We start from the raw sequence: 26,028 nt of genomic DNA, 5'->3' as shown, positions 1-26,028 counted from the left end.
GGATCAGCTGTGTTCCAGATGCTCCTAACTGCCTGCAGTGCAAAACCTTTAAGGAATGTTGGGAAAATGGTTTAAAAGAATCATGGAGTGCTGAAATGTATAATACAATAATTTACAGATGTACAGTACAAGCAATTAGGTGGAAATGTTATTAAAACAGCATGTAACTCGTAAATTCACTGGAAACAAAGAGAAAGGAGAAAGGTAAACAGACCTCAATTATCATAATATGAACCCTTCTCTTCACAATGTGTATCCAGCAAACTCAGATATCCCCAAATAAATTGATAATTACAGTAATTGGTGAAAAGAACAGTATAATAGCTAAATTCCTAATAGAAATTGACCATCGCCTAGTGGGAACTGATCATATGGACAACCATTTTATGATTGTGGTCACACCGCCTATTTCAATATTTACGTATTTATTCATAAAAGGAAGTTCTGATCAACACAGCTCTTCACGTTTTATTAGCCTTGTGTTAACTACTCAAATTCTAGACCTTGGGACGATCGTTTTGACGTCTTGAACAGGTGATCAGTTAATTTACTGTAAGTTGTTGAGAGTTCATATAAAATTAAACTTCCAGCACCACGTATCTCAATGATTTTGGTCATTCCCTGCTAAAGTAATTAAAACTTTATCATGGCTCTTTAAAACCAGTGTTAGGCATCGCCTGCAAAATACTTTTTTCTGGCTAATCGGAGGCTAAAAAAAAGTTAAACAGAACTGCTGTATGATTGCATAAACACAATCCCCAAATTAAAGCCTAGACCTACAGTATAATGTAGTTGCACGAAAAATACAGCCGAAAATTATCGTCCTGAAAATGCCGTTTTTCAGCAAAGATACCCTAACAAGAGGGCAACGTAACAAACCAATCACCTCTTCCCCTTAATAAAAATGAAGCACCGAGGACATCCTGTTAGCAATCTACGGGATGTGGACCCTCTTAGTACTGCGATACTGGGTTATAAGAGGGATAGACTTGTTTTGCTTTATACTAGATTGCCAATTGAACCCCAGTGTGCAGGCAGAAAAACATCGTAGTACATTTTTCCTGTTAACACAAAATGCTCACGAAGATATATCAAATAGGCTTCATAATGCTTTACGAACATATTTTCCTAGTTAGTTACGCTACTGCTCCACATTAAAGGATTCCGCTCGGTCCCCTATCTCACTGTGTACTGTAGTTGCTGACGGTAGTGACGATGCGCTGCGCCACAGCCTTTTTCTGCGTCCCTAGGCAGGGTTTATTATCCTAAGAGGATCTAATTGGATAGAGGCAGAGACACACGTGTTGCTGCTAATCCGCAAACTCAGCTATTGTGACACCCCCCATGCCAGAAGGAGACCAAACACAGATCTGTATCCACAAAGAAAGCACACAAACTTGCTTCTGGAGTCGCGCAAAGAAAACAAGACAGGAATTTCCACAATATGAGAACTCATAGCTTCATGCTGTGCCCTCCTCTTCTGTTAGCCGCCAGTTTATTTCTCTGTACTGTTGGCTCAGTGAGTGGTAAGTCTGATTTTTTTTTCTTGTTAGTTATTGGGCACCGAACTGTCCTGAAATAGTGATGACTGGTGCCGCGGTGCGTCATAAATTTAGGAACATCGAGGTATTGCTATTGTTATTGTTGCAGCATTGTTCAAATGGCTTTTCTTCGGTATTTCCCCCATTTTTGACATTTCTATTTATTTAAAAAGTTTTCCCATTTATTATATTAATTTTATCAATAAAACGGCAACATCGCTGGTGAAGTTATATATAAGAAGCATGAAGAGTTGTTTGTTTTCATGCAGGTATCAGTACGATGTTTCGCGTGAGTTTCAAAGGTGTCATTTAAATGACGAAATTTGTTAGACTGACATTTTATGACTGCCTTTCTCTTCGCGTCCTTCTCATCTCGCATCTGTATCTGAAAAGGATAAAAGCTTTTACTCTTGAACTATATGGGTGGTGATCTATCCCTCTCGTATCCGAGTGTTTTCAATTCCCTTGTCTCGGTGCTGGATCGCACTGCGATCCCACTTGATTAATGTACTTTGCCTTAAGAATGGACAGATGTTGGTCCGTGGGAACAGACCATACTTACTGTATATCGACATGTACTGTATACATTTAGGGGCATTCTTTCAGAGGTAATAAACAGGCTAATGTACTTGTTCACGTGATAGAGACAGAAAAAATGCACACTCGAAAATTCTTCTGGATATCCGAATGAATGAGATGCTCGTGTCCATCTTTCCGTTTTGGTTGCTGCACTTCAGTCACGCACCCATCTCTCAGTAAAGGCCAAACTGATCTCAACGGGCTGGAGCGTATTACGAAGCTCTCTTTGGGCACATGCCATCACTGATTTATTGCTTTGGGCAGTCGGTAAAGTCATCGCCTTGTTCCCGCATTACATGTTTCTGTGGGAATTTATATATAACGAAAAATAAAAAAGCCAGACATTACTCAAATTGTTCCCTTCACCCAAAAAAAGGCAAAAAATGTACAAAACAGTACTGCTCTCTCTCGTAAACGGAGCTCAAAAGTAGAAACAAGCCGTGTTGATCTAGTCTGACCGCATCTTGATTATTTCATGCCTGTCTGATTTAACTTTTTGTACTTGCCTTTTTTTTCTTCTGACACCCTTAAGTCTACGTGTCCACAGGAGAAGGGAGAAGTGCTCTTTTTTTTGAGGTGTCCCACAGGTCGGCTGCGGGGACTGAAACGTGAATTTCACAGCAGGCTGAGATTTTCTGTTCTGCTTTCCATTCTTATAAAACGCAAGTCAGTGCGTGTGGAAGAGATGGGACAGGGTTCTTCTGGGCTTGCTAGCAACTAAATAAGCAAAAACAGCCTAATGACTGCTTCCTCCATGTAAACTCTTTCTTAAGATGGTCTTCCCCCACACCACTGTAAACCTAAAAAGGCATCTACACTTTTCTTAAAACCCCCGTAGGTTTAAACACACGTATCCACACATTTCTTTGCTGCTGAATACGACAAAAGAAATGTTTTTTTTCCAGCTTTTTAAGTATTGATTCTTTTGTTGAAAATAAAACAACATGCTGTTAATTTCACTTTTGTAACTGTCTGGTAGCTGTCTTTCTAGAAGGTCATAAAATGTTGTCAGTCACCATTGGGTGCAGGGCTTTTCAGATAAGCTGTATGTAACCTTGCGAAGGCTGTCTGTGACCTGAAGTTCGACTGTCTGCCACAAAAAGGACTTTTAATACATTTTCCTTTTTGGTCATTGATCAAAAAGACCTGTTTCGAAGTGTGCCAAGTTTTTTACTCTTCGTGAAATTATCACACGGCATGTCTCCAACATTAAGATGTTTGCTAGAACTCAGTTAGGATGTCATTAGGGATGGGAAAATGGTATCCAAAAGAGGAAAGAAAAAAGTGCTTGACTCTTTAAACACCGGAAGGAAATGCCAGTTAGGCTTTTAAGGGAATGGAAGATTTTCAAAATGATAAAACACTGTTCTTAAAGAAGAACTCTTTTGAAGGATCTGAAAGGGTGAACATTAGTCATATTGAGCTGCTTGATAACAATACATCCTCTGGAGAGTAGTTTAATGATGTTGAGTTGTACTGTACAGTAAATGTTATTATGCAGTGTTTTCAGTTAAATTGAAAGCCTTAAACTGCATGAATACAAGGTCAGACAAGATATTGATGCAGTTCTTTGTGCTTCTGTACATCTGGAGGCCGGAAAAGGACTTGGATATCTTAGAATAAATGGACAGTTAGGCAGCAGAGGCTAATTACAGCACAACCATTAACACACACTTTATGAGTATGGTTTTCCATGGGTTACATGCTGTCTCATTACTTGTTACAGTTACCATCTGGCGGCTGTGCTCTGCACTTTGTCTGTACTTTATGGAGACTGTGTGCTTATTTCTAAACGCTAAAGTGACTGTGCTTATCCTGATTTAAGGTTGCTAAGCACTTTTTTTCTGCTTTTTCATTCCTTGGGTCTTTCCTGTAACACTAGACACTGCATTAAGGTATTTTGTGTCGGCCATAGCATTTAGTTTTGTTTCTGTAAGCTGTTTCTAATATAAGGGTGTTTCCCATCCAGCTTTCCATAGCAAAATGTTTTTTTTCACTCCTGTGCAGAAGTGATCTTCTCCCTTTCTAAAGCTGTCTGTCTCTTTTGGCATCATTGATGGTTGTTGCCATATCTATTCCTTTCACACAACTGTACTGCTAGTTATAGTTTGGGTACTTTTAATGTGATTTTGACACTGAATCCTATTGAAATTGTAGGTTGCTGTTCAAGACATGTCCTGTGATTCAGCATCTTTGCAGATATCAAATTTATCTCCTAGGGCAAATGCATGAACTCCTGATTTATTGGAAAGTTTGGATAATGTTAGGCATAAACCTTTTACTCAATGTATTTTGGCATTGGCCTCTTGATTTTATTGTTTGCAAAGAGGTTTTCACAAAGCATTACATGCATATACTGTATCTTGCCACAGCTTTTCCATGGGGCTGCCAATCTTTGTCTGCAGCTCAAGAATTATTAAGTTGGCAGCACAACACATTAATGTGTAATTTCTTTAGCAGTGCATCAGTTGTGTACTAAATTACCTGTAAAACAATATCTAGATTAACAGTAATTATAGGCTCCATAACTTTAAAGGAAAGCTATAATTTTACAAAACATCCTTACTTGTCATGTATACTTTTTAATCCTGCATGCCATTAAAATTTCTTTTGTAATGCAGCTCTGATTAATTCTAAGACTGTTTTCTGGGTTTATTTTTAGCTGCAAATAGCTGTGCTGTTCTGGAGTTCTGCCTGAAGATTATTGAAAGCCTGCCTCGAGCTCTTCCTGTACCCAATCCATAGGTTGGCCTGTCCCTTTAAAAGATTATCAGACTGGTTACATTTGTGCTTTTGGAAGGTTGAGTCATGTTGCTGCCATGTGACAGCGACAACAGAACTACAGGTACCCACTTCACTGGCACTCGGGCTATAGCTCTAATGAGTTCCCCTGACTCTCTTTAATCAGCTTGATGAAAAGCCTCCCTACAGTACCTATTGATGTCCTCATCCTACAACACTTTGATGCCAATTCTGTACTTGGGAATTGAAAAACAAATGACATAAATTAAGTCCCACGTTCAAAAGTTCCTCATTCAGATTCCCGGTCTAGAAAATAAGTTTTCAAAGCCATTTCAATGTCTGTGTTAATGCCTCAGTATTTCAATAAACCATAAGCTCATTCTGAAAATCTTTCTTGTGCAAGCTTCATTCTAGGTCCCTGAAAATGGTTTGCAGTTCACAAACCCCGGTTAGCTGAGCATGGCTTCTGTAACTTCTTGATCATTGGTCCATCCTTCAGATAGGGACCTCATTGAAATAGTTAATAAAATAATTAAACTAAATTATTTATTAGCTGTGAACCAGTGGAATAAATAATTTAAAAATCTTTATAAAGGAGGAAGATTCCAGTGTAAAACTTAAGATATTACACCAATGGAAAAATCTTTAGACATGGGAAGTAAAACAGTATTGATAGTGGGGGACAAAGAACATTAAATCTTCTGAGTTTATTTTGCAAATCATTTTAATTCAATTATTAATGCAATTTTAACACACAATTTAACTTAGATTGGTCTTGGCCTGACCTGACTGTTCCATAAAATGACAGATATTTAAAATATAAAAAATGAGTCACGAATCATTAGGTTTTGGGCATTTCTTATAGAAAATCACTGTTCCTTCCTCCAAAGGAAGACTCCTGGGATATGTTTCTGTTGTCTGGAGACACTTACAGTAGGTGGCATTTCTGTAATGAGTTCTGATACAGGAAAAATGTTGATTATAGGACATGCATCCCCACAGATCCAGTGTGCTCAACTGCCATAATTGAAAACTCCTCCTTATTTGATTATGGTCTAAGTAGCTGTTCAACAATTCAGTGAATTCAGCTATTTAATTTAATGTAGTTCAAATTAAAGCCCATGGGAAACAAACTGGTGTTTGTCCAATCCAGAATCAGCATTAACATTTTTGTTTTGTCCCTGCAGTATTATTACTAATGGCTGATGAAGATGCTGGATTTTGATATTTGACAACCATTTATGAGCTGAATTTCAATATTTGACATTTTGAGCTCTTGTCCTAGCTTGTTTAATTGTATTTCTGTGTACGTCCGCTACGCTTTTTCTTGTTAAACAGAAGTGAATCTCACAGGATCATGGCCTTGAAAGCCATATGACTTCCCTCAGCAAAAAGCATTTTTTCAAGAATGTACAGATTCTGCATTGTAGCCCTCAGCAACTCTAATCTGCTTATTCTGCCTCCCACTCCTTCGTGTTCTAGAAAAGAAAACACTTTACGTCAGTAAAAGATCTTGCTTCACTCCTTGACCTTTTAGAATTGGTTCGTTGCCTTTTTCACGTGAGTGGGGAAGTGTGACATGCTGGGACACGTGAACCCTCTCACTTGTTACTTTAGACCCAGAACTGCAGTCCATTTAACACTGGAAGGTGGTTTAACAAAATAATAAAATAGTGGATAGTAATAAAAGCCCTGCTGCTGGGTGAAAAGGAGAAGTGAGAAGGTGAGATTGTCTGACAGCATAATTTCAGTTCAAATATGATATCCGGTCTAGATGTTAAAAAAAAAAAAACTTGCAAGAATGACAAAAGCAACAATGAGTTTCTGGGGATGAAGGGGCCTTAACCCTTGAAGAGTGAAGTGAGACGGAATACCTGTCTAAACGGTGGCGAACAGCTTGCTGAGGCTACTGTAATTGCAGATATTTTGTAAATGGCTTGATTATCTAGCTTGGGTTTCTCTGAAAGACAGATTTACATTCTAAGGTTTGCTGCTTAACTGCCTCAAAAATGTGAAAAAGTAATTAGATTTAACATGGGACGCAAGAAGACGTGTCCGTCTTTAAAAAGCTGTTCACACAAAATATGGAACTCTTTGTCCAAACAAAACCCATGTTTGGTTTGCTTGTTAAATTGGATATGGAGTTTTGCGTTAAATAATTGGTTTAGACAGGCACAATCTACTGCTTTTTAAACAACAGTGACCTTGGCCTTCAGAAGTTTTGTTTTGCTAAATAAGGTATCTATCTGTCTTGATGTAATTGAGTAGGGAAAGTTCCTGTAAAACAAACAATCTAAAATTCCACAAGATAAGCAGATATTTGGTGCCGCCAAGTTTAGATGATGACGGTGCAGAACAGTTTAGATTCTGAATGTACTTGTCTTTGTGATAACATTTCATTGGCAGCAGATAGGGAAATAGTGAAAAAATCAAGCCCATGTCATTTATTGAAGGAAACAAGACGTCACCATTCAAATTGCATAGCTTTATTTTGGGGATTGTTTTGGCATTAGGTCAACAGTGCATGTTTCCCTGAGAATGGGAGCTTTCCATTCTCTCAGGTGGGGAGAAACTGAAGTCATGATGGATAACGCTATGGAATTTGATGTTTTAACCTGTAATTTTCACTTAGAATTATTAGTAGCATTAGGCACACTTTGTATCGGCTCAGCTCACTGGGTTTCAGTGACCTTTTTGTAGTAAACACTTGTTTCTGGGAGACGGGCCTTCTGGCAATCGGTGAGGATGGATGAGAATGACAACACTGAGCTGTGTGTTGCTTCAGCTGGCTAGTGTACATGTGTTAACAGCTGCCACTAAGTTAGCCTCGCTCCAGTTATTAGGCTAAGGAGCCTGAAGTGGACTCCTGAGGCATGAATCTTTCTGCCATGAGTGTTTCTCTGTGCTGAGAGGAACACCCTGTTCCAGGGGTGTGATCTATGGTGAGCAGGGTTGGCCTTATGGGTGGCTAATCTGGGCAACCATCCAGAGATCCAGTGAGGGCCTTGGTCAAAAGGGTGTGAAATGAAAAAATCCAGGAAAAAAGAATTAAAATGCATAAAACATGCATTATTAATAAGTGATATTTAAGAGGAGGGCAAGAAAAAAATGCTTGGGAAATGCTTGACTTTGGAGAGTCTGATGTTACATTTCTTCTCCCCAATTGAGATGTAGGGATACCAAATGTGAGGTTTGCAAGTTCATACTAGGTGCTTTTTTTACAAAAGGGCAGCACTGATAGGTAGGTGCTAATTTAGATTAAAGAGGTGAAGTCAGGGAAAGAAAAACATGTTTCTATAGCTCACTTTTTTTTTCCAGCCTGACAATTTCAGAACTTCCTGTAGTCAATTGCTTTATTCTTCAAGGGTGGGGCAGATGTTAAGTAATTACCATTTGGCCCTATTACTTTTTTTTCAAGTGTGTGAATGTTGAACTGTTTTACCTTGCAGATTCCTTTGACAAAATGAAATAGTTTTACCATTAGAATTTTAAAAGCTTGATGAGCTATGGTGAGTTTTTAGATGAAGCCAGAGCATCTGTTTAATCAATTGTCATGATTTAGACTCACGGTTTCCCAGAATTACATTTGGATACCTTATAGATTACTGTCTCAATGTGGAAATGACATCACAGAATTTAGATTTCACAAGGAGTGTAGCTTTTTTTTCCAGCTAACAATACACAGATCTGACAGAAATATCTGGGCTGAGTTATTTGCCCATTGTCCATCGATAGCTGCTTCAGCAGGTTAGGCAACAATTACAGGTGCCCTGCATTTCAACAGTGCAGCCTTTGCTAGCCTGTTCAGCATGGAGTGCACATGGACAGACAGCTGCAGTCCTTTCCCTTTCCTGAGCCATTGTGCTGCACAGCTGTACTGGGTGATGTTAAGGCTAAGGCAGCATCGCTGATAGTTTTCTGTGTTTTACTTGCCAGGTTTATGATTTAAAAACTCAGGAAGTGGCACTGACCATTTACACAGCTTCCTTTAATCCCTCTGGAGCAGGTTAAAAAAGCTTTATCTCCTCCATACTGGAGGATTGCAGGCCCGCACTGGTGTCTTCTCTTGTCACCAGTGCTCTTCACCTGTCCAACTCAATGTAATGCAGGTGCTGTGAATATACAGTACAGTCAGTAACGGATGGAGAAGGCACAGTGGCTTCCACACGCTAACAGCTTTCTCTGTTCTGTTTTCTTTTGTTTTGACTTCTTTTCAGGCGATTACTGTGAGGTGAACTACTGTTTAAATGGAGGGACCTGTGTGACAAAGGTCGGCGATGCCCCCTTCATCTGTATCTGTGCCGATGGCTTCACTGGAGAAGTGTGCAATGAGACTGAGAGCGGTAATTCTGCACTGTTCTGTGGCCCGGGAGGGAGGGGATGAGAAAGTGGGAGGGGGGAGCTATTAGAGGTTTGTGTTCGGCTGTTTGACATACTAGAGCAGAAAACTTGTCTAGAAAAGGAACTAAAGCAGAAAAACAACTGGTACAAGATGGTGAACTGAGATAAATGCTTTTGCTGGCATAACACAATTGCGGAGTGCATATAATTTCCCTACGGGATTAATAAAGTATTATCTATCTATCTTATGTTTCGTATTATGTTCTCTCTTTCTGACCTGCAAAAATCTAACATTCCTGTTGACGGATGTTGGGGGTGGAGGGGGAAGTACAGATTTCAAAATTAAAAAAACTGATTTTTCCATACCTCTTGGAAATGTTTTTTCCAATATCTGTTCTTAATGTCTGGTGCTGCTCCACATAAGCAGGCCCTGATACCAGAATGCATGCTTGCCCCACAGGTCCGTGCCACCCTAACCCCTGCCACAACGATGCCATCTGTGAAGTCATCACCCATTCCCGGCGTGGGGACATGTTCAGCGAGTACATCTGCAAGTGTCCCCCGGGCTACAGCGGAGTTCACTGCCAGAACAGTAAGGATCTTCTTTATCTCTGTGCAAGAGATGTGGCCTTTCACTTTTAGAAAGATTTTAACCGTATATGTTTTCATTGCTTCCCCAAATGGTCTAGGTCCAGGACATGGTGCATTTGTTCCTGGTTGTTATTTCAGAGCTTAGTGACTTAACTGAACCAATAAGTGGGTAAGAAAGCTGTAATTTCCAAGTTTGAAACTGAAAGATCCCTCTAAAATCTTTAGGTGCTCAGCTCTTTAGGACCAGAGTTGCCCAACCCTGTTTTGAAAGATGTACAGTTAACAGTAATTTCTGAAATAGACATAATGGAGTGTTATTAGAACAGTTTTACTTTTTATAGGATCGGGCTACATTAATCCTCTCCAAATATGTAAAAGTAGTTCTAAAAATAGGAATCGTAATAGAAATACCATGTCCTCAGTATATCAAAACAGCTTATTTCCAAATAGCTTTTTCATGTCCCCTCCTGAGTCTAAAGTAGTTTCATAATGGATGTTTCAGTTCTAGCATAACATCTATTGCTCTTGTTCTGTGAGCCCCTGGCAAGTTTGATCAAGTGATATCAAATGTATCAAATCTCCAGCTTCATAGTTTATAACAGCCTTTGTTGGAACCGATGTGGGTATGTGTGTAGAATAACATTTTCTGCAGAATTCTGGGTGTGCCCTGTACCTCCTCTAGTATACCCCAGGAAGTGAGGCAGCAGGCTTCTGGAGTGTGGTGTACCAAGTGTCTCAAGGGCTGGGGTGTTGCAGAGTGTGTGAGTCGGCGACAGGGCTGCCTGTGGTACACACTGACTCACCGCTGACAGCTCAGCCAGTCCCCATACACCACAGACTTCGCTATAGTACATCCAACAAGCAGGAAATCCACAACTCGGCATACCGCACATGCTGCCACTGATGTTATCACTCAAGTATGCACGACAGCTTCCCAGAGAAGTTCGTGTGAACATCCAGTACACGGCATTGTCAGAAAACCATGGGTTTACCACATTCACCTTACTACTCAAGACTGCTGTTCTTTCTGCAGTGCTGAATTTGCGATCTTGTGGAGAGATCCAGACTATGCCCTGTTCACTTAGTCAAATGTATAGGATGGAGGTTTCCAATCCTAATCCCGGAGAGCCACATGCCTGTCGGCTGTTACTTCAGCCAAGCTGTCAGTTGCACCATTGAGTTTGTGACTGTTTTCAGATTTTTAACCAACTGGAGTTAGCATTTTGCACTGTTGCTTTTCATAATTTACATCGAGCTCTTAAATTGAATTGAAATGCCAAGCTCTTGAATTGGAAAGAAATACTTGCAAATGTTACAAGCAGCTTACTAATAAGATGCTTCACTAATAGTTACTAATAATAGTTAATTACTTACTAATAGTTTAAGCTTCACTTAGGTAATTAAGCAGAGCTGGAATGAAAACCAGCAGGTGTGTGGAACTCCAGGACCAGGGTTTGTAACCCCTGGTGCAGGACTTCCATCCTGTGCACAATGCAGTAATGACTGTGTTCTGCACTGGCATTATAAGAATGCTGTTGGAATGCTCTATGGAAGAGTAGAACCTGAGTTGCATTTTTACCCTGGCACAAAGAATACTTCCGCATGCCCACGTATTAATGCATTCAGCCTGGATATTACTGTTTTGTTGAATTAAAGACTGGTGCCTGATGTGTACCAAACGTATATCAAGTTTTTCTTTCAGCTCTGGAATTCTTCACATTTTTAGTCTCACCCAATATAATCTGTTGTTTGTTTGCCGATTACAAAACCGCATCTTCTTAATTTTGCTCAATTAATCTTGGATATTACATAATCTGGTTCTGTTGCCTTTTGTGGTTTCTAATCTTCTTGAGTTAGATTGAACTGCAAAGCTTAAGTCCTAGTATTTTTATCGCCACGTTGGTTACATCACAGATTGCAAATTGTTTACCCAAGATTGTTTTGAAAGATAAATTAGCCCAAATCAGGAACAATGCTGAATAGGAGGCATGTGGCTCTTGAGGAGCATCATTGCTCCGATCAAACACAATGGCTGGTCTTTGTTCCTTGTGATAAACCCAGATCCTTCATACAGAGTGGGGCTTTTATTGAACCTACAGCCTGGGGTGCTGGCATGGACTGAGTAATGTCAGGGCCTCCACCCCCTTTGCCTCACCAGTTTTCATTGGTAACATGCACACAGAAACATGCTGCAAGGCTCTTCCCCAAGTCTGGAAATGATGGCTCTTAACAGTATGGACTGTATTGTATGATATTACAGTGTGGGACTGCTCTTTGTGTCAAGTCTATTTCTTTTTCATGTAAAAGCCTTACATAAAGTCAACACAGGCTTTGCAGTTGGATTTACAGGATGCATTCTCTCATGCTGACAGGTCATCTCTTTCACTGCTCCGTATTATTCTCAGATTTGTAACAAGGTGATTTTTAATTTCTTCATCCTCATGTTGCTGCATATTGATTTCAGCCATACACATCCTTTTGATCCAGCTGGCATTAAACGAGCAAAAATTCCATTGGTCTGATGCACAATGCATAATCACAATTGCAGACCTTGCTTCTAATATGCTATAACATATTAATGAGGGAGGCACAAGAGGACATAATATTTGTGTTGGAGAAGTAATACGATCACATAGGTTGCTGGATCCATTGTCCGAGTGTACTTTGTTTGCATCCATCTGCCCGGGAGCCATTTCCCCATTTTGGAAAATAAATGGGAGTGTCATCCATAATATAGGCATCTTTTCGAGGTCAGGTCATTGCTGGAGTCACTGTAAAACTGGGGATAGATGCATGGTTTTATGTTTGAGCCTCTTGACAGGATAAGGAAGGAAATACAGCTGGCAAAAGGCAGAAGCTTCCCTGGAGTATTGAGCACCTGCAGTGGGGGAGGCTAGCCCCAGTGGGTGTGCTGGGTTAATCGCCTTCTGTTGCCTCTGCCTCTGGTGCAGACAGTGCTGGAATATATCCCGCCTGGTGTGTTCGGAGAACAGCTGTAGTTCTCATGGGTTTTACTGCTGCTCTTCATTTTTTTTAACAAATACATTGCCTGTCTCGTTCAGTAGAACTCGCACATTGAGTCTCTCCTCTTTTCACACTGTTGTGGGTTCTTTCAGCTCCTCGCTCACACTGACTCTTGAGTATAATCGCTCTCCTTTTGTCCCCAGGCACGGGGCTCTGAATTCTCCCCTGAGTCTGCCTCACAGGACCATTTATTTCTGTGATCAACCCAGAAGGCCCTGGGAGACATAAACACTTCAGTATTGGAAGGACCTGCACGCAAACAAGCGGCTCTGACCTCAATTAAAGCCTAAATATCTCAAGCAGTATGGCATTTGTGGATGACTGAGTGGGTGGGAGTAGACTGTAGAAAGACCAATCCTCTTAATGGTAAACAGAATGCAAAGAAAACAACAGCAGCAGGCACCGGAGCTCATGCACAATGTTAGTCTTTTAGATTAGTGTACACAAACATCTCGGGGAATACTGATGTTGAAGAGGTGTTTAGAGTAGCCCTGGTTGAGCTCTAAATATATATTTTACTTCATAGATGCCAGCAATGCAAATTTCTGTGTGCTTACACATAAGAGAAACTATTCATTGTAAATCACCCAGGATAAGGGCATCTTTAATGAATCTGTCTCTGTCCAAAATGAATTTTAGAAGGTCATTTATTTGCACTTAAGATATAAACAAGTATATCAGGAGGAGAGTGTTAAAGTGTCATTTTATATTAATAATACTTAACTGTATGTTAATACTAAACAAAATATGTAAATAGTGCAGCCAGAGTTATCCAGAATGGATTTGTGGTTAAGTGTCTCATGGGATATAGGCCAGTTATTTAATTATACACGGAATTAATTATCATTATGTAGTTGATCGTTACCCTAAGGCCCAGTTTTTGCTATTGACACTTGACTGTATGAATTTACTGTATAGAGTTCAGCTTGATGCATTTTCGAGCTGCACAGTTCAGTATCTTGTGTTGGGAATTCCAAGTAGAGGGCAGCAGTGCCCCTTAGTGGACATTGAAGAAACTACATCAAGTAACATTTGATTTTAAATGTGCTAAAAGGTTGTACAATTTAATGCTTTAACTGGGTCTTTGAGGAAAGTTTGCACAATTAAATATAAAATGTATTTTTGTTGCACATTCTTTATAGTATATTTGTTTTTTAGTATAAGGCAGGATTTCGTTATACGAGGTATCATGCTAATAAACAAAGCTGTTAAAGAACTCTGAATTGAAAGTACAATTATGTGTTTGTTTATAAAAACCATCAGTGTAGAGGCCCTGCTATATGGCTATATGGCCTCTCTGCTTCATCTTGGAATGGGAGCAATTTGTAATGAGGGGCAGTAGAGCTCACCCTCATGGCCTCCTCCCATGGTGGTAGAAGACAGCTGTGGTTTTGGTTTGGGGAGGCATGGGAGAGGCCAGCTGGGGTCAGTACTGCACCAGAGCTTGCTCTGTGAGCTCCACCATGAAAGGGTTCTTCAACGTGTCTCTGGGGATGTAATGACTGGTTTGCTGGTGCAGGCACCTAGTCCATTTCTGTCTGTGGGTGAGACAGCTTGCAGCTGCACCTTGTGTAGCAGAACTAAGCAAAGGAAGCAGCGACAGAAAAACTTGAGAGTGATGGAAATAAAAATCAGATCTTGACGGCTTATTTTTAACAAGATTACAAGTGACAGGAGGCATACTGTACATGTACTGTAGGAAACATACATGTGGTATACTTAAACTTTTTTAAACTTTATATTAGGTTTCATTTTCTTGCACCTCACACTTGATTTAATGTTTTTTCTTCAATTTTTTCCCCCCATTTTGAAATCCTAAATACCTTCATTTAGCCTGACACTGGCTCTTGCGTTTGGAATTAGCGTGACATCGCCACCCTACCTTCTACTCAAACTCGAAAAGGATAACAGGCTGTCTTTATCTGCGGTTTGCCAAGGTGTTGGTGTGCCACCTGCACACCTGGCTGCTTTCAAAAATAGGAGGAATTAGGGTTGATAACGAGAGGCAATGTCTAGGCCCTCAGGTGTCGGGTTGTTGCCTGGCAACATGTAACTGAGATTCCCTGGGGCTGCTGTTTGCATTCCTCCTAGAACCTGGAGAACATCACAGGGACTCCACAGAGATCTGCAGCCCGTAAACACAATGGCACACAACGACCGAACATCTATAGCTTCACTGTTTAAGAATTTGACAATGGGTGGTAACAGCAATGAGGTCTTCTCAAGCTGTTTGGTACAGCAGATGTTTTCCTTCTGCATACTGTATGTGTGTATAGCAGGTACACCTACTCATTAAATGAATTCACAAAGCCTTGCTTTTCTGTGTCTCCGCATTCCAAATAAATTTTTACAAATGCAAGCATGACTTTTAATTTAAAATATTTTTTATACGGTATGATGCACTTTGTGGAAACTTCCCAAGCTGTAGTAAATTTTGGTCTAATTTAGTTAACGACTGTTAGCATGCATTAGCTGTGTTTGTTTTTTTCCGTAACGGTCTGTTTTTGGATTCCAGAGTAGTCTGAAAAAAGTATTTTCATTTCCACCACCCAGCAGCCAGTTCCCACTTCCAGTGCATGTTGACCTTGGCTGGGGTTGAATCTGTTGCTTCACAGGGTGCTGTTAGGCTCTGTGACTCTGTGGAACTCATAAGGGACTGCCAGCACACAGACTCCCCTCTGTCCCCCTCTCGGCAAGCCCCCTGTCATCACCTCTGTTAGTTCGGGAAGGCACCTGCAGCAGGCAGGAGGTGGACAGGAATGGATACAGTCACAGTATTGTGAGTCTCTGGACTTCAATCACTCCGCTAATTAGCCAGTAAGCCCGGCCAGGGATTTAATTTGTACGGCTTTCATGCTGCCCTCATGCCTACCGATAGACTGCCCAGGCCCTCCAGATCTACAATTGTGAGTGGCCAGGAAGCCCGAGACTGCAAACCACTACTGAGGTGCTTTTTTAAGGGGTAATTATCCCATGTGATGTCTAAAGGTGAGATTTAAAGTAGAATTCCAAACCCACGCAAATATCTCAACTTGGGAGAGAGGCAAATTCAGGACAGTAGGAGGGATATATCTTCCCACTGATGTTTAGGCATGTGGAACACATTTTCAAGATCTTGCGCTCTTTTCCAGAGCAGCTGAGCCTCTGCTTCTTACTCCCACAAATTTTTCCTGTTCCCACCCATTTTGTAAGACCTCTTCTGACCTTTTGTGGACTTAAAAGCGGCTATAGAATTAGAAAGAAATATAGAGAAAATGAATTGCTGTTTGTGATAGGCTTTTTCAAATTGCATTACATCTATAACCCATCTTGTTTGTGGTGTGACATTTTTTTGCCATTGCGTAGTAATATATTTAATAATATGACCCCCTAAAAATAAAATAAAAAAATCTTGTGATAAGTGACTTGGATTCGAGCAATAAGCTTGACTCTGAACCTCTGTGAACATGAAGTTGTCTTTTTCCCCCAGATGTGAATGAGTGTTCCAGCCAGCCCTGCAAGAATGGAGGTACTTGCCAAGACCTGGATGGTGATTATTCGTGCAAGTGCCCCTCGCCTTACGTTGGGAAGTACTGTCAGCTACGTGAGTAAAAACCACTTTGAAGGTCCTGGAGAGGATCCTTTTGCTCTAATTTGCTGACCTCCTGATGTTGCTTTAGGCTGAAAACATTATTTGTGGGGCATGTCAAAGTAATTTCAAGTAATGTCTCTCCATATTGATCCGATTGCTTTACATATTATAAAGAACTTTCTAATGCAAATGCTTTATTCTTTGTGTGGTTCAATATGGCTCTTCCCAGTCTGACTGCTGTCTGCATTACCTCTGCGTGGTCTACAGGCTGCATCTCCATGCTTGGGATGGAAGGGGGGGGTATCGCAGAGTCTCAGATCATGGCCTCCTCTGTGCATTACGGGTTCCTGGGACTGCAGCGCTGGGGCCCGGAGCTATCCCGTCTCAATAACAAGGGTCTGGTCAATGCTTGGACCTCTGCTACCCATGACAAGAACCCCTGGATTCAGGTGAGAGAACTGCGCCTGGGAGGGGGCTAGTTTGGTTGATTTTATTTTTAAAAAAAAGTGAAGTGGTTGGTAAACTAGTGCGTTTTGCAAATGCTTGAAGTCTGTTAATAGGAGGCATGGGTAGGAAAACACTACATTTTCTCTGTGCCAAGAATGGAGAAATAAGGAATTAAGAATCTCTGAAGTCTGGTAAAATTTGGGTATGGAAAATAACCTGAAGTGCAGCCTGCAGCAGCAGGTAAGATGTGCCTTCATTGGTTTACTGGTCCGACCAATTATCTTCTTTCTTTGTGAACTTGTGTTGTTGTTTGCCATCGCTATGTCCAGGTCAACCTAGAGAGGAAGATGCGTCTCACTGCGATTATCACACAGGGTGCCAGTCGCATGGGCACTGCAGAATACATCAAGTCCTTCAAGGTGGCATATAGCTACGATGGCAAGGCCTTCACAGTATACAAAGGAGAGGGGCAAAGGAAAGACAAGGTGAGAAAATTCATTAAGTTCAGGACCACCTTGGATTCATCCAGCGGAAGGTGAACACAAGTGGAATTGTGTTGGTAGTGCTGTCCTCAGTGTTTGCTTCTGGAACAGTAAAAGACAGGATTTATTAACTGGATAAACGAAATGTGTAGAAGTTATGTGATTTATTGCGTTCATTTGTTAAACACTCGAAGAAAGGTGAAAGGTTTTGTCAGGAGTAAGCAGCTTTCTGATGATGGATGGTTTTTGAAAGTGTTCGAGATGCATTGCTCCAGGATACAATTTGCCCTTCATCCAATCTGCCTCCGTTTCAGAAATGTACAGAACAGTGGGAGGTTGGTTGGGAGACTAATCCTATCAATCTTTTGGCTTTGCCAGGTGTTTATTGGAAACACGGATAATGATACCACCAAGACCAACCTGTTTGACCCGCCGATCGTGGCGCAGTACATCCGCGTCATCCCCGTGGTGTGCCGCCAGGCCTGCACCTTGCGCATGGAGTTCGTGGGCTGTGAGATAAACGGTAAAAACCAGTCGCGGGCAGTTGGGGTTTCCTCACACGGCCAGCCCTCCCAGCAAACAGCACTTTAAATGGAGCTTTCAGAAAATGTCAATTAACAGATATTGGAAGAAAATGTCAGTCGGGAGCAGGGGCCTCCAGTTCATTTTCTGGAGGGCTGTTCTATCTTAAGGTTTTCTTCCCAAATCATGACAGAATTATATGTATGGATTATATAGCACATTCTCCCACTCACCAAGGGATTTAGAGTCAGTGATAAATTGACTGGATAGTAAAATAGGCTGATACATTTTAAAAGCACCATTTGAGGAAATTGGAACTTCCGTTATGGCCTTCCAACAAACCCCAGGCAACTGGACAGGCAGTGTGAAAATTAATGCCACCTGTAAGACGGTATCACAGTGAGTGATTTTCTTTCTCTTTATTGAGTCCTCTGTGGAAGATGAGCTGAGGTCTGTCAGATTGAACAGAGCACCCTTTGAAAAGATGAGAATTGCCCAGTTCACCAAGAATACGTCCATATCTGCAGCATTAATACCACATAGAAAACCTGTATGACTCTCATTGTAAAGCAGCGTGATCCATTTTACGTTTGCCAAGTTGTAAGGTCTTAAATAAACCAGAACTAGGTGTTGCATGTTTCACTAAATTTGCAGACGGATGTGGGGCTTGGGTAATGTTATCTCTATTACATTCGTATTTCATTAGTAGAAACAGCACAAGAACCCATGACTTGTAAATCCTGAAATAGCTCAGGAAAACTCGTCTAGAGAGACGTTTTTCTGATTAGTTGACATGAAAACTACAGAGTTCTGTGCTATATGGTATATACCATAGTGGTAGTGCTCTTGAAAAGCTTGTCAAATCATGCTATTGTTTGATTCATTGATAAAACGTTTGCCCTTTCACAGCTGATCCTTTGTGAATGACCACTCTACATTTAAATGTTTGTTTGTTCACTAATCAAATGAATGAGTCCATGCAAACAATAACTAATCATATGCAGCATAGTGTCATGGTCAGCCTTCTGTTTTGTAAGCTAATATCTTTAATTTTCCATTTGAGTTCACACGTCTAGACATAATTTATCAAAATATGGCCCATCTCGACTAAACCTGGCTACACTGTTTTAATCTACAGGTAGTTGAAATGATTTGCTCATCATTAACATAGAGTGTGAATGTTCGCTTTTTATTGATTTGATAAAAGCCTAGGAATAACTGGATCCAAAGTGTTGTGTAGTAAGTTCAGGCGAAATCAAATGGCCAACTTGTTTAGACGGGTGGGGGGTGCTAGTACCTTTGGTTTAAATAGGTGGCAGATAACAGATAAGGCTGCAACAGAATATTGTATCGGGCAAAGGGGGCCACAGTATTGCACATTTTGATACAGACAGTTCCTCTTAATTGTAGGAAGACTCCAGACACTGTGCTCCAGGCACATGGCTGATTTCTGCCAAGGCATGCTTCACTGTGCACAACGCTGCCTGTCTCATGTCGCTCCACCCACTGGACTGATGGCCACACCGCATGCCCACAGTGCTAGTTTCTTCACTGTTGTTTTTGCTTGTGTTAGCTTGTGCTTGTGCTCGTGCTCCCTATGTGTCTATCACTCTCTCTTACTGTCTTGTTCACAGTGTATTTAAACACGGCAGGTTGCTCTGAGCCCCTGGGCATGAAGTCCCGTCTGATCTCAGACAGGCAGATCACGGCCTCCAGTGCTTTCCGCACGTGGGGAATTGATGCCTTCACTTGGCTCCCCCACTATGCCCGCCTTGACAAACAAGGCAAAACCAATGCCTGGACTGCACTCAACAACAATCGCTCCGAGTGGCTGCAGGTAACTCTCTCTCTCTCTCAACAGAGTGAAGCAGCTTTCCTTTCTACTTCATTAATGAGTTATCTTAAATCTTAAATTGTTATAATTAATGAATCAGTAATGTTTGTATTTTGGAAATTTATAAAAGTATGTGTATGGGAAAAGTTTGTCCAAGCCACAGCTTCCTCTCTCTCTCTTTCATTTTCCGTCTCTTCTTCCTCCATGTTATAGGTGGACTTGGAAACACCTAAACGAATCACAGGGATAATTACCCAGGGAGCCAAGGATTTTGGGAATGTCCAGTTTGTGTCATCCTTTAAAGTGGCCTATAGTGATGATGGGCAATCCTGGACCATTTACAAGGATGAAAAGACGAGGAAGGATAAGGTTAGTGCAAAATCAACTAAGTGGGAACTTCCTAATCCCATTAAGATGTTGCTTAGGACATTGTTGAATGATATATATACAAAACGTCCATGTCTTGCCAGTTTTGCCATTCAGATTATTTAGATTTAACCACACCATGTGATTTTTACACTCGTGTTCCTGCTACTATACAGTCTGCTTGTTGGAAACATAATGTAACCTCAATGTTTTAAATTGCGAAGACGTTATGGCTCATTGAAGAAACCATGGGAAGGCTCCTGGTTTATTAAAACACCCATACTTATCTGTCAGTCTCTGACCTCCTTGAAACCTAATCTTAAAAGCTAAACAAGCCTCTGCCTGGACCTTACTGGAATTGGAGACCTCACTGCTGCTGTAAGGGGTCTGGAGGTAGCAGTAAGTGGTGCTCTTGCCTCTGGTTCAAAGACCCAGTATGATGATAGCTGATAGGTGTTTTCTTTCAAACAAGCTATTAAAGTCAGGGCCTGACTACTTGGATATTAAAGATCCCATAGCATTCTTGGGAATGTGTATTAACTTGGTTGTCCTAGCTACAGCTCCCTTAAATCCATCCAGATGAGTGCTGCATTTCTTAATGAAGTGGGTCCCTTGTGTATGGGATGCACTTTTAAATACTTTGGGATTATATTTTTTATAAAAATGTAAGCAGTTATTATATTTTTTTTCAGTTTATATGCAGTTCTTGAACATTTACAATGTTAAATCTGTTGCAGTGCTGTAGCCCAGAGATTGGTAGTACAGTAGATGATCTCCTGTGTTTCTGACAACATTCTGGGTTCCTGAAGTCAGCTCCGCTTTCCCATGAGATTTTTCTATCTGTCCACCTGTCAAGCCTGAGTCATCTCGTATTTGCTGATCTGCACTGTTTAGTTTTCTGCCTGCCTGCTCAGTAAAGCTGATGAAAGGAGTCGCTTCATAGGGCAAGAGATCCTCTTATCTCCTGGACAGAAACCAGCTTGAGTTGTGGTTCAAGAGTTCCCAAGGAAGGGAGGATGAGACACTGTTTATTCAGGTTTGATATAGACCTCCTCCCCCCTAGTGCCCAGATTCACAGATTAGCTACAAGAGAGAAGCAGCAGGCTCCAGTTACTGGGGTTTTGACGTTGACCTTTAACCCTAGTCTGTCCTGCACTCATTATCATCCCAGACTGTCCTGTGGCTCATCAGCTTCCAGGTGTGATGAAAGAGACAGAGTTCAGATATGTTTGTCTGCTCAGCAGTCAGATGAGCCTCTGGTCAAACCACACACAGGAAATGGTAGTCTGATTCAGACGTGCTCCGTGCATTTGGGCATTGTTAATACGTGCAGAATTGGAAGATCAACTTGTGAGGTAAAGTAATATAATATAATTGGATCAGTGCTAAATTCCATAGAGCTGTAAAGTAGGTAATGGAACAAGCCAGCTTGCCAGTGTTGTAGGTTTTTGTTTTAGATTTTCGTTTGTAGTTTCATTGCTTCATCTCCACTCTGTTATAGTTACACCTTCTTCATTCTCTCCCCCATCCTTCTTCACTGCTTATGGTCTTTCCCAGGTGTTCCAGGGCAACATCGACAACAATGTCCACATGAAGAATATATTTGAGCCAAGTATCTTTGCCAGGTTCTTCCGTGTCCTCCCCTGGACATGGCAAGAGCGCATCACCTTGCGCATGGAGCTCCTGGGCTGTGAAGATTAGAGCCCACTCTCGCTGCCACACCCTTCCAAGCACCACACCCACCAGACCTGTCGCCTCAGCTGCCTGCACTGCACTTCCTCCACAACTAGAGGGCAGAATTGCGCCTTGCTCGCTACCTGGTTTTAGGCTATGTGAGCTAAAAAAACGTTAATCGCTTGACCTTAAACCCTTGTCCTCTGTACAACCCAAAAAACACATTTCTATATCTGTAACGTATAATCTTATGCTGGACATGCAATGAATTTGGTTATCATTTAGCTTTCATTATGTATATATGGATTTTTATGGATATCCATAAGTGGGGGATCGCCATCCACTGCATTGCAATTACAGATTTTCAGAATTGCATTTTGAGAAAATGAGCTTTCACAGACTGATAGATTGTGATGATTTAAGATTTATTTTTTTTACTTTACTCAATTCTTCAGTGTGCGTGACTGGGGACATTGTGAAAAGTGCAGTATAACAAATTCAGAGGATAAGGGGTATATGGTCTTCATGCGCTGGCATATGATAAACAAATTAAACAGTAACAAAGTATTGACGCTACAATGCAAGATGATTGTACTCAGGGTATCCAGTTCCACGGACATGCAGAGACGAGGTCTGTACAATCCCCCCAAAATATGGTTATTCTGGTAACTGATACTTTTGTTATTAGTGATATTTTCTTTATGTAATGGCTGTTTTTTAACTATATGTTGATAAGGTGTAACATGGAATGAGTTCAGAAATTGACTGCATGAAACTTATGAATCTGGGGGAATGATGTATTGTTCTGAGACTGGCAGAGCTGTGTAGTTATTCTTTCTTTGATAAATTACTTTTTTTAACCGTACCTGTGAAAATAATGTACATTTTTGCTGTTTGATGTGTTCCAAGACTTGGTTGGAGAAGCTTTTCAAAACATAACATGGCTGGACACCAGAGTGCTGGCCACAACTGGGCCTGTTTTCAGTGTGTTACAAATATAACTCCAGGCCTGCGTCCAGAAGAATATATATCTTTTAGCAGCTTGTGGTCTCAAGACAACTAGGCGGAAGCTCACAGGGACAGTTCTGAAGTTTCAGATATGTCAAAGTGCATTTCTTTTTAACTGAAATGAGGTTGGCTTTTGATAGAAAAATAAGGATGGTGCTCTTTTGTTTTGATAATACTTTTTGTTTCCTCATCCCCATGTGATCAAAAAAAATTTGCTTTACTTAGCTAGGTGTTCAGGTGCAAAAAAAATGTAAAGAAAAAATGTGCTGTGCTGTCTGTGTGCATATTGGAGTGTTAGTGACGTATTTCATTTTGCAGCAATGGAATTGTATTACAGGGGCTCATTGAAAATAATATAATGTTGCAAAGAAAGTAGTAGGTAATTTCACTCACTTATTCCCACACGAATTATGAAGGCTCCATAGCTGTAACATTGTTTTTCTTTCTTTCTGCTTCCCAGCGTGCACACAATTCTCTGCTCTAACCTTATATTGCTGGGTTTTTTGGCTTTTTGGGGGCAGGACTGGGGGCAGATTGGTTAAGGATATCTTAGTGAGTAATTAACTTTTAAAACCCACCTGGCTGACTGTGCCACATAACTTTGTGTTTATTCTCTCCTGCATTCTTGGTTTTTAGTGTCACTTTTAATTTGCATGTGAGCTACCAGTTGTAACAAGTTCAAAGCTTTGAAATCCTAGCACGTTATCAGACACTACCAGCACATCACTTGACCCCCCTGTGCCTCTGCTTTTTCTCGACTGTGAACATTTGTCATATTAACCCTAACTTTTAACTCATTAGGACCCCTGCGTATTTATGTCCAGAACCTCAAATGGCAGAAGCTGCCTTCAGTCTAGTTGCAGCTCTTCTAGCACAGTTACAGTAACCCTCTGCCATGATCTGTGCTGGTCTGAGAACCTTTGCCACTTCAGGGAATTTTCTTCAGCTCAATTGCTGACATGTCTGGTTTTTCCAGACTTTTTTTCAGCTGAAACCTAACCTCCAAATATAGTATAAAATTGCACTGAAACCCCTGATTTTTTTTTAACCTTCGTTCAAAAATTTCCCATGGTGAACTATAGAATAAGGGCTTGTGCAATAAACTGTGAGTTAAAAACGGAGAAGCGCTGAAAAATTTAAAAGTGCAGAATAAAAAAGCAGAAGAGATTCTATACCAAATAGCAGCTGACAGAAGGTTAGGCACAAATATTTTGGAATTGATGTAAAATATTTATAATGGTGTACAGATTGAGTTTCCTTTAGGGTTTAATTGCATTATTGTACCAAGGGGGTATGTACTGTATACTACAATCTCTGTAACACTTGTTTGCAAACTGTACTAACCTTGAAGTGCTCATTTCATACAGAGGCTTTTTTTATTCATCTGACCCTTAGCTCTTACAGACTTAATCTTTCATTTTCCAGCTTTTTTTTGTATGTTTAATAACAAAAAATATTTTCATGTCAATGGATTGGATTTCAGTGTAACATTACATATGTTTCTGCTAGTTTAAGCTTTGCTTTTTGGTTTTTGAAAATAGATCCAGTACCATACTGTATCTTTGACATTTAAATCTTTAAAATAAAGAGATCATGTAACCATGTTTTGAGGTTGTACTGCTGAGTTAAAGATCCATTGTGGAACTGAATATGCTTTTTTAGAAACTATAAAACTGAGGATCTTATAAATATCAAGTTTAAGTTAATATAGAGTAGACATTGTATTCACAAAATGATAGTACTCTGTGAAAAAGAACATTAAGGGCAATATAGAAAATGCCTGTGTAAAACAGGAGCTTTCAGCTAAAGTAACTGATTTTATTTTAGGGGGGAAACACAAGTTATTTCCTGTCTTAAATCCCCAAAAGAATTAGAAGCAAAAATAGTTGGAAAGGACCCTTGATTCGAACAGCACTTCTGCAGGCAATTATACTAATTTACTTCTGTTTTTGATACTGAACTCCTATGCTCATGTAGAGCTAGCAGGGAGCCACCATGCACATCAGTTCTAAAGTTTTAGAAACTCTTTTGTAGCCTTTGAGTTTCCTTGGTTGTGATAAAAGGACAATTTCATGTTACTTTTCCATGCTAATTATTATTTTTTTAGAGTGATGTTTTTTTTTAATGAGGCCATATCACAAATTTTCTGTATTAGCAGGAGCTTAATTTTCACAGCTGCATCCTAGACATCTTAGATAAACATACATGGGGAGCATAGAAACTGAGAGTTTTTACAAGTGCTAAGTTTACAAGAATGCTTCATCTGATGGGAACAATACCTTCTCTTGCCTCAAGCTCAGTCACACTGGCTAATTGACCAGGTTCGCAGCATAACATTTAGCAGTTAGAAGACTGCCTTCAAGCAGTGTTTTAATAAGGCTACCAAAGAATGAGGGGAAATGGCTTTTTGTGATTTAACTTTTTTACCTGACATTGTGCCTTACTTATTATTCAGTTGTGAGTTAGACTAATAACACCTGGTACTATTTAAGGGAGTATTCTGCTATGAGGCTTGCCTACCACTTTTAAAAGTAGTCTTTTATAGGTTATTTGTGTCTTTGTACTTTGCAAACACTGGACCTGTCAGTTCAAATGAAGTACCAATTAGTACCATCGGTAAAATCAACACATGGTTGCTGCAGGATAGTGAGCAAAACTTGTCTATTGCTGCTAAATGCTTTCACTGTTTGTTTATGAGGTTACCTCAAAAAAGATAATGAAATTAATTTGTGATTTCCCTTTTTTTCATCCATCATTGTGCTCAATATGTGGCATTACAGGTATCAGCTTTTTGTGCTTGTTTATATAAATGCATTCTTAATATATGCACATAATGTCTTGGATATCTTTGAAAAAATCAATAAAATTTGTGTATTATAACAGTTTTGCTACTAATACACCTTTCATTCAGCAATTTAATTCACGTTGATCAGAATCTCTGAAAGGTGTACATACTGTAAGCAGCCAGTGTGAATTGCTGTAGTATGCACTATATTTCATCACACTTCTCAAACTGAACATGTGAAGTGGAACCCATCCTTGATCTTTATCCTCTTCATGCTTCATTAAGCTAAAAGGTTACTTTATCTGCTACATGATACATATCGGTCAGAATAAACTCTCTTCTACATTCAGTAAAAGATCGCCATACTGTAGAATTGTTTCTGCATTCAGCGGGAAAAGCATTGGGTGAGAAGAGTACCATGATGCAAGGCGTCTTAACAGCTTTGTGCTTAAGGTTTCCATCCATAATCAAAAGACTCCTATTCCTGGTAAGGACTGCAACAGCCCGAAGCCCACCATGCA

General features: G+C 40.4%; 1 protein-coding gene across 2 annotated transcripts; it reads left to right on the top strand.

The window, feature by feature from the left end:
* Positions 1–1,290: 1,290 nt before the first annotated feature.
* On the top strand, positions 1,291–25,604 carry mfge8b (milk fat globule EGF and factor V/VIII domain containing b). Of its 2 annotated transcripts, none has more exons than XM_088641237.1 (10): positions 1,291–1,526; positions 9,080–9,205; positions 9,664–9,795; positions 16,288–16,401; positions 16,657–16,838; positions 17,166–17,321; positions 17,697–17,841; positions 19,493–19,677; positions 19,888–20,043; positions 21,598–25,604. In XM_088641237.1, exons 1-10 carry the CDS (start codon positions 1,445–1,447, stop codon positions 21,739–21,741), a joined length of 1,422 nt encoding a protein of 473 aa, XP_088497363.1. In that variant the 5' UTR covers positions 1,291–1,444; the 3' UTR covers positions 21,742–25,604. The 2 variants fall into 2 exon arrangements, with proteins under 2 accessions (XP_088497363.1, XP_088497362.1); XM_088641236.1 differs by having other exon boundaries at positions 19,475–19,677.
* The last annotated feature ends 424 nt before the right edge of the window (positions 25,605–26,028 follow it).

The sequence above is a fragment of the Lepisosteus platostomus genome, chromosome 7, assembly GCF_059453375.1.
Source record: "Lepisosteus platostomus isolate fLepPlt1 chromosome 7, fLepPlt1.hap1, whole genome shotgun sequence".
NCBI classification, from domain to species: domain Eukaryota; kingdom Metazoa; phylum Chordata; class Actinopteri; order Semionotiformes; family Lepisosteidae; genus Lepisosteus; species Lepisosteus platostomus.
The sequence above is the reverse complement of the archived record's forward strand: the minus strand, read 5'-3'. Positions and strand labels throughout refer to the sequence as shown.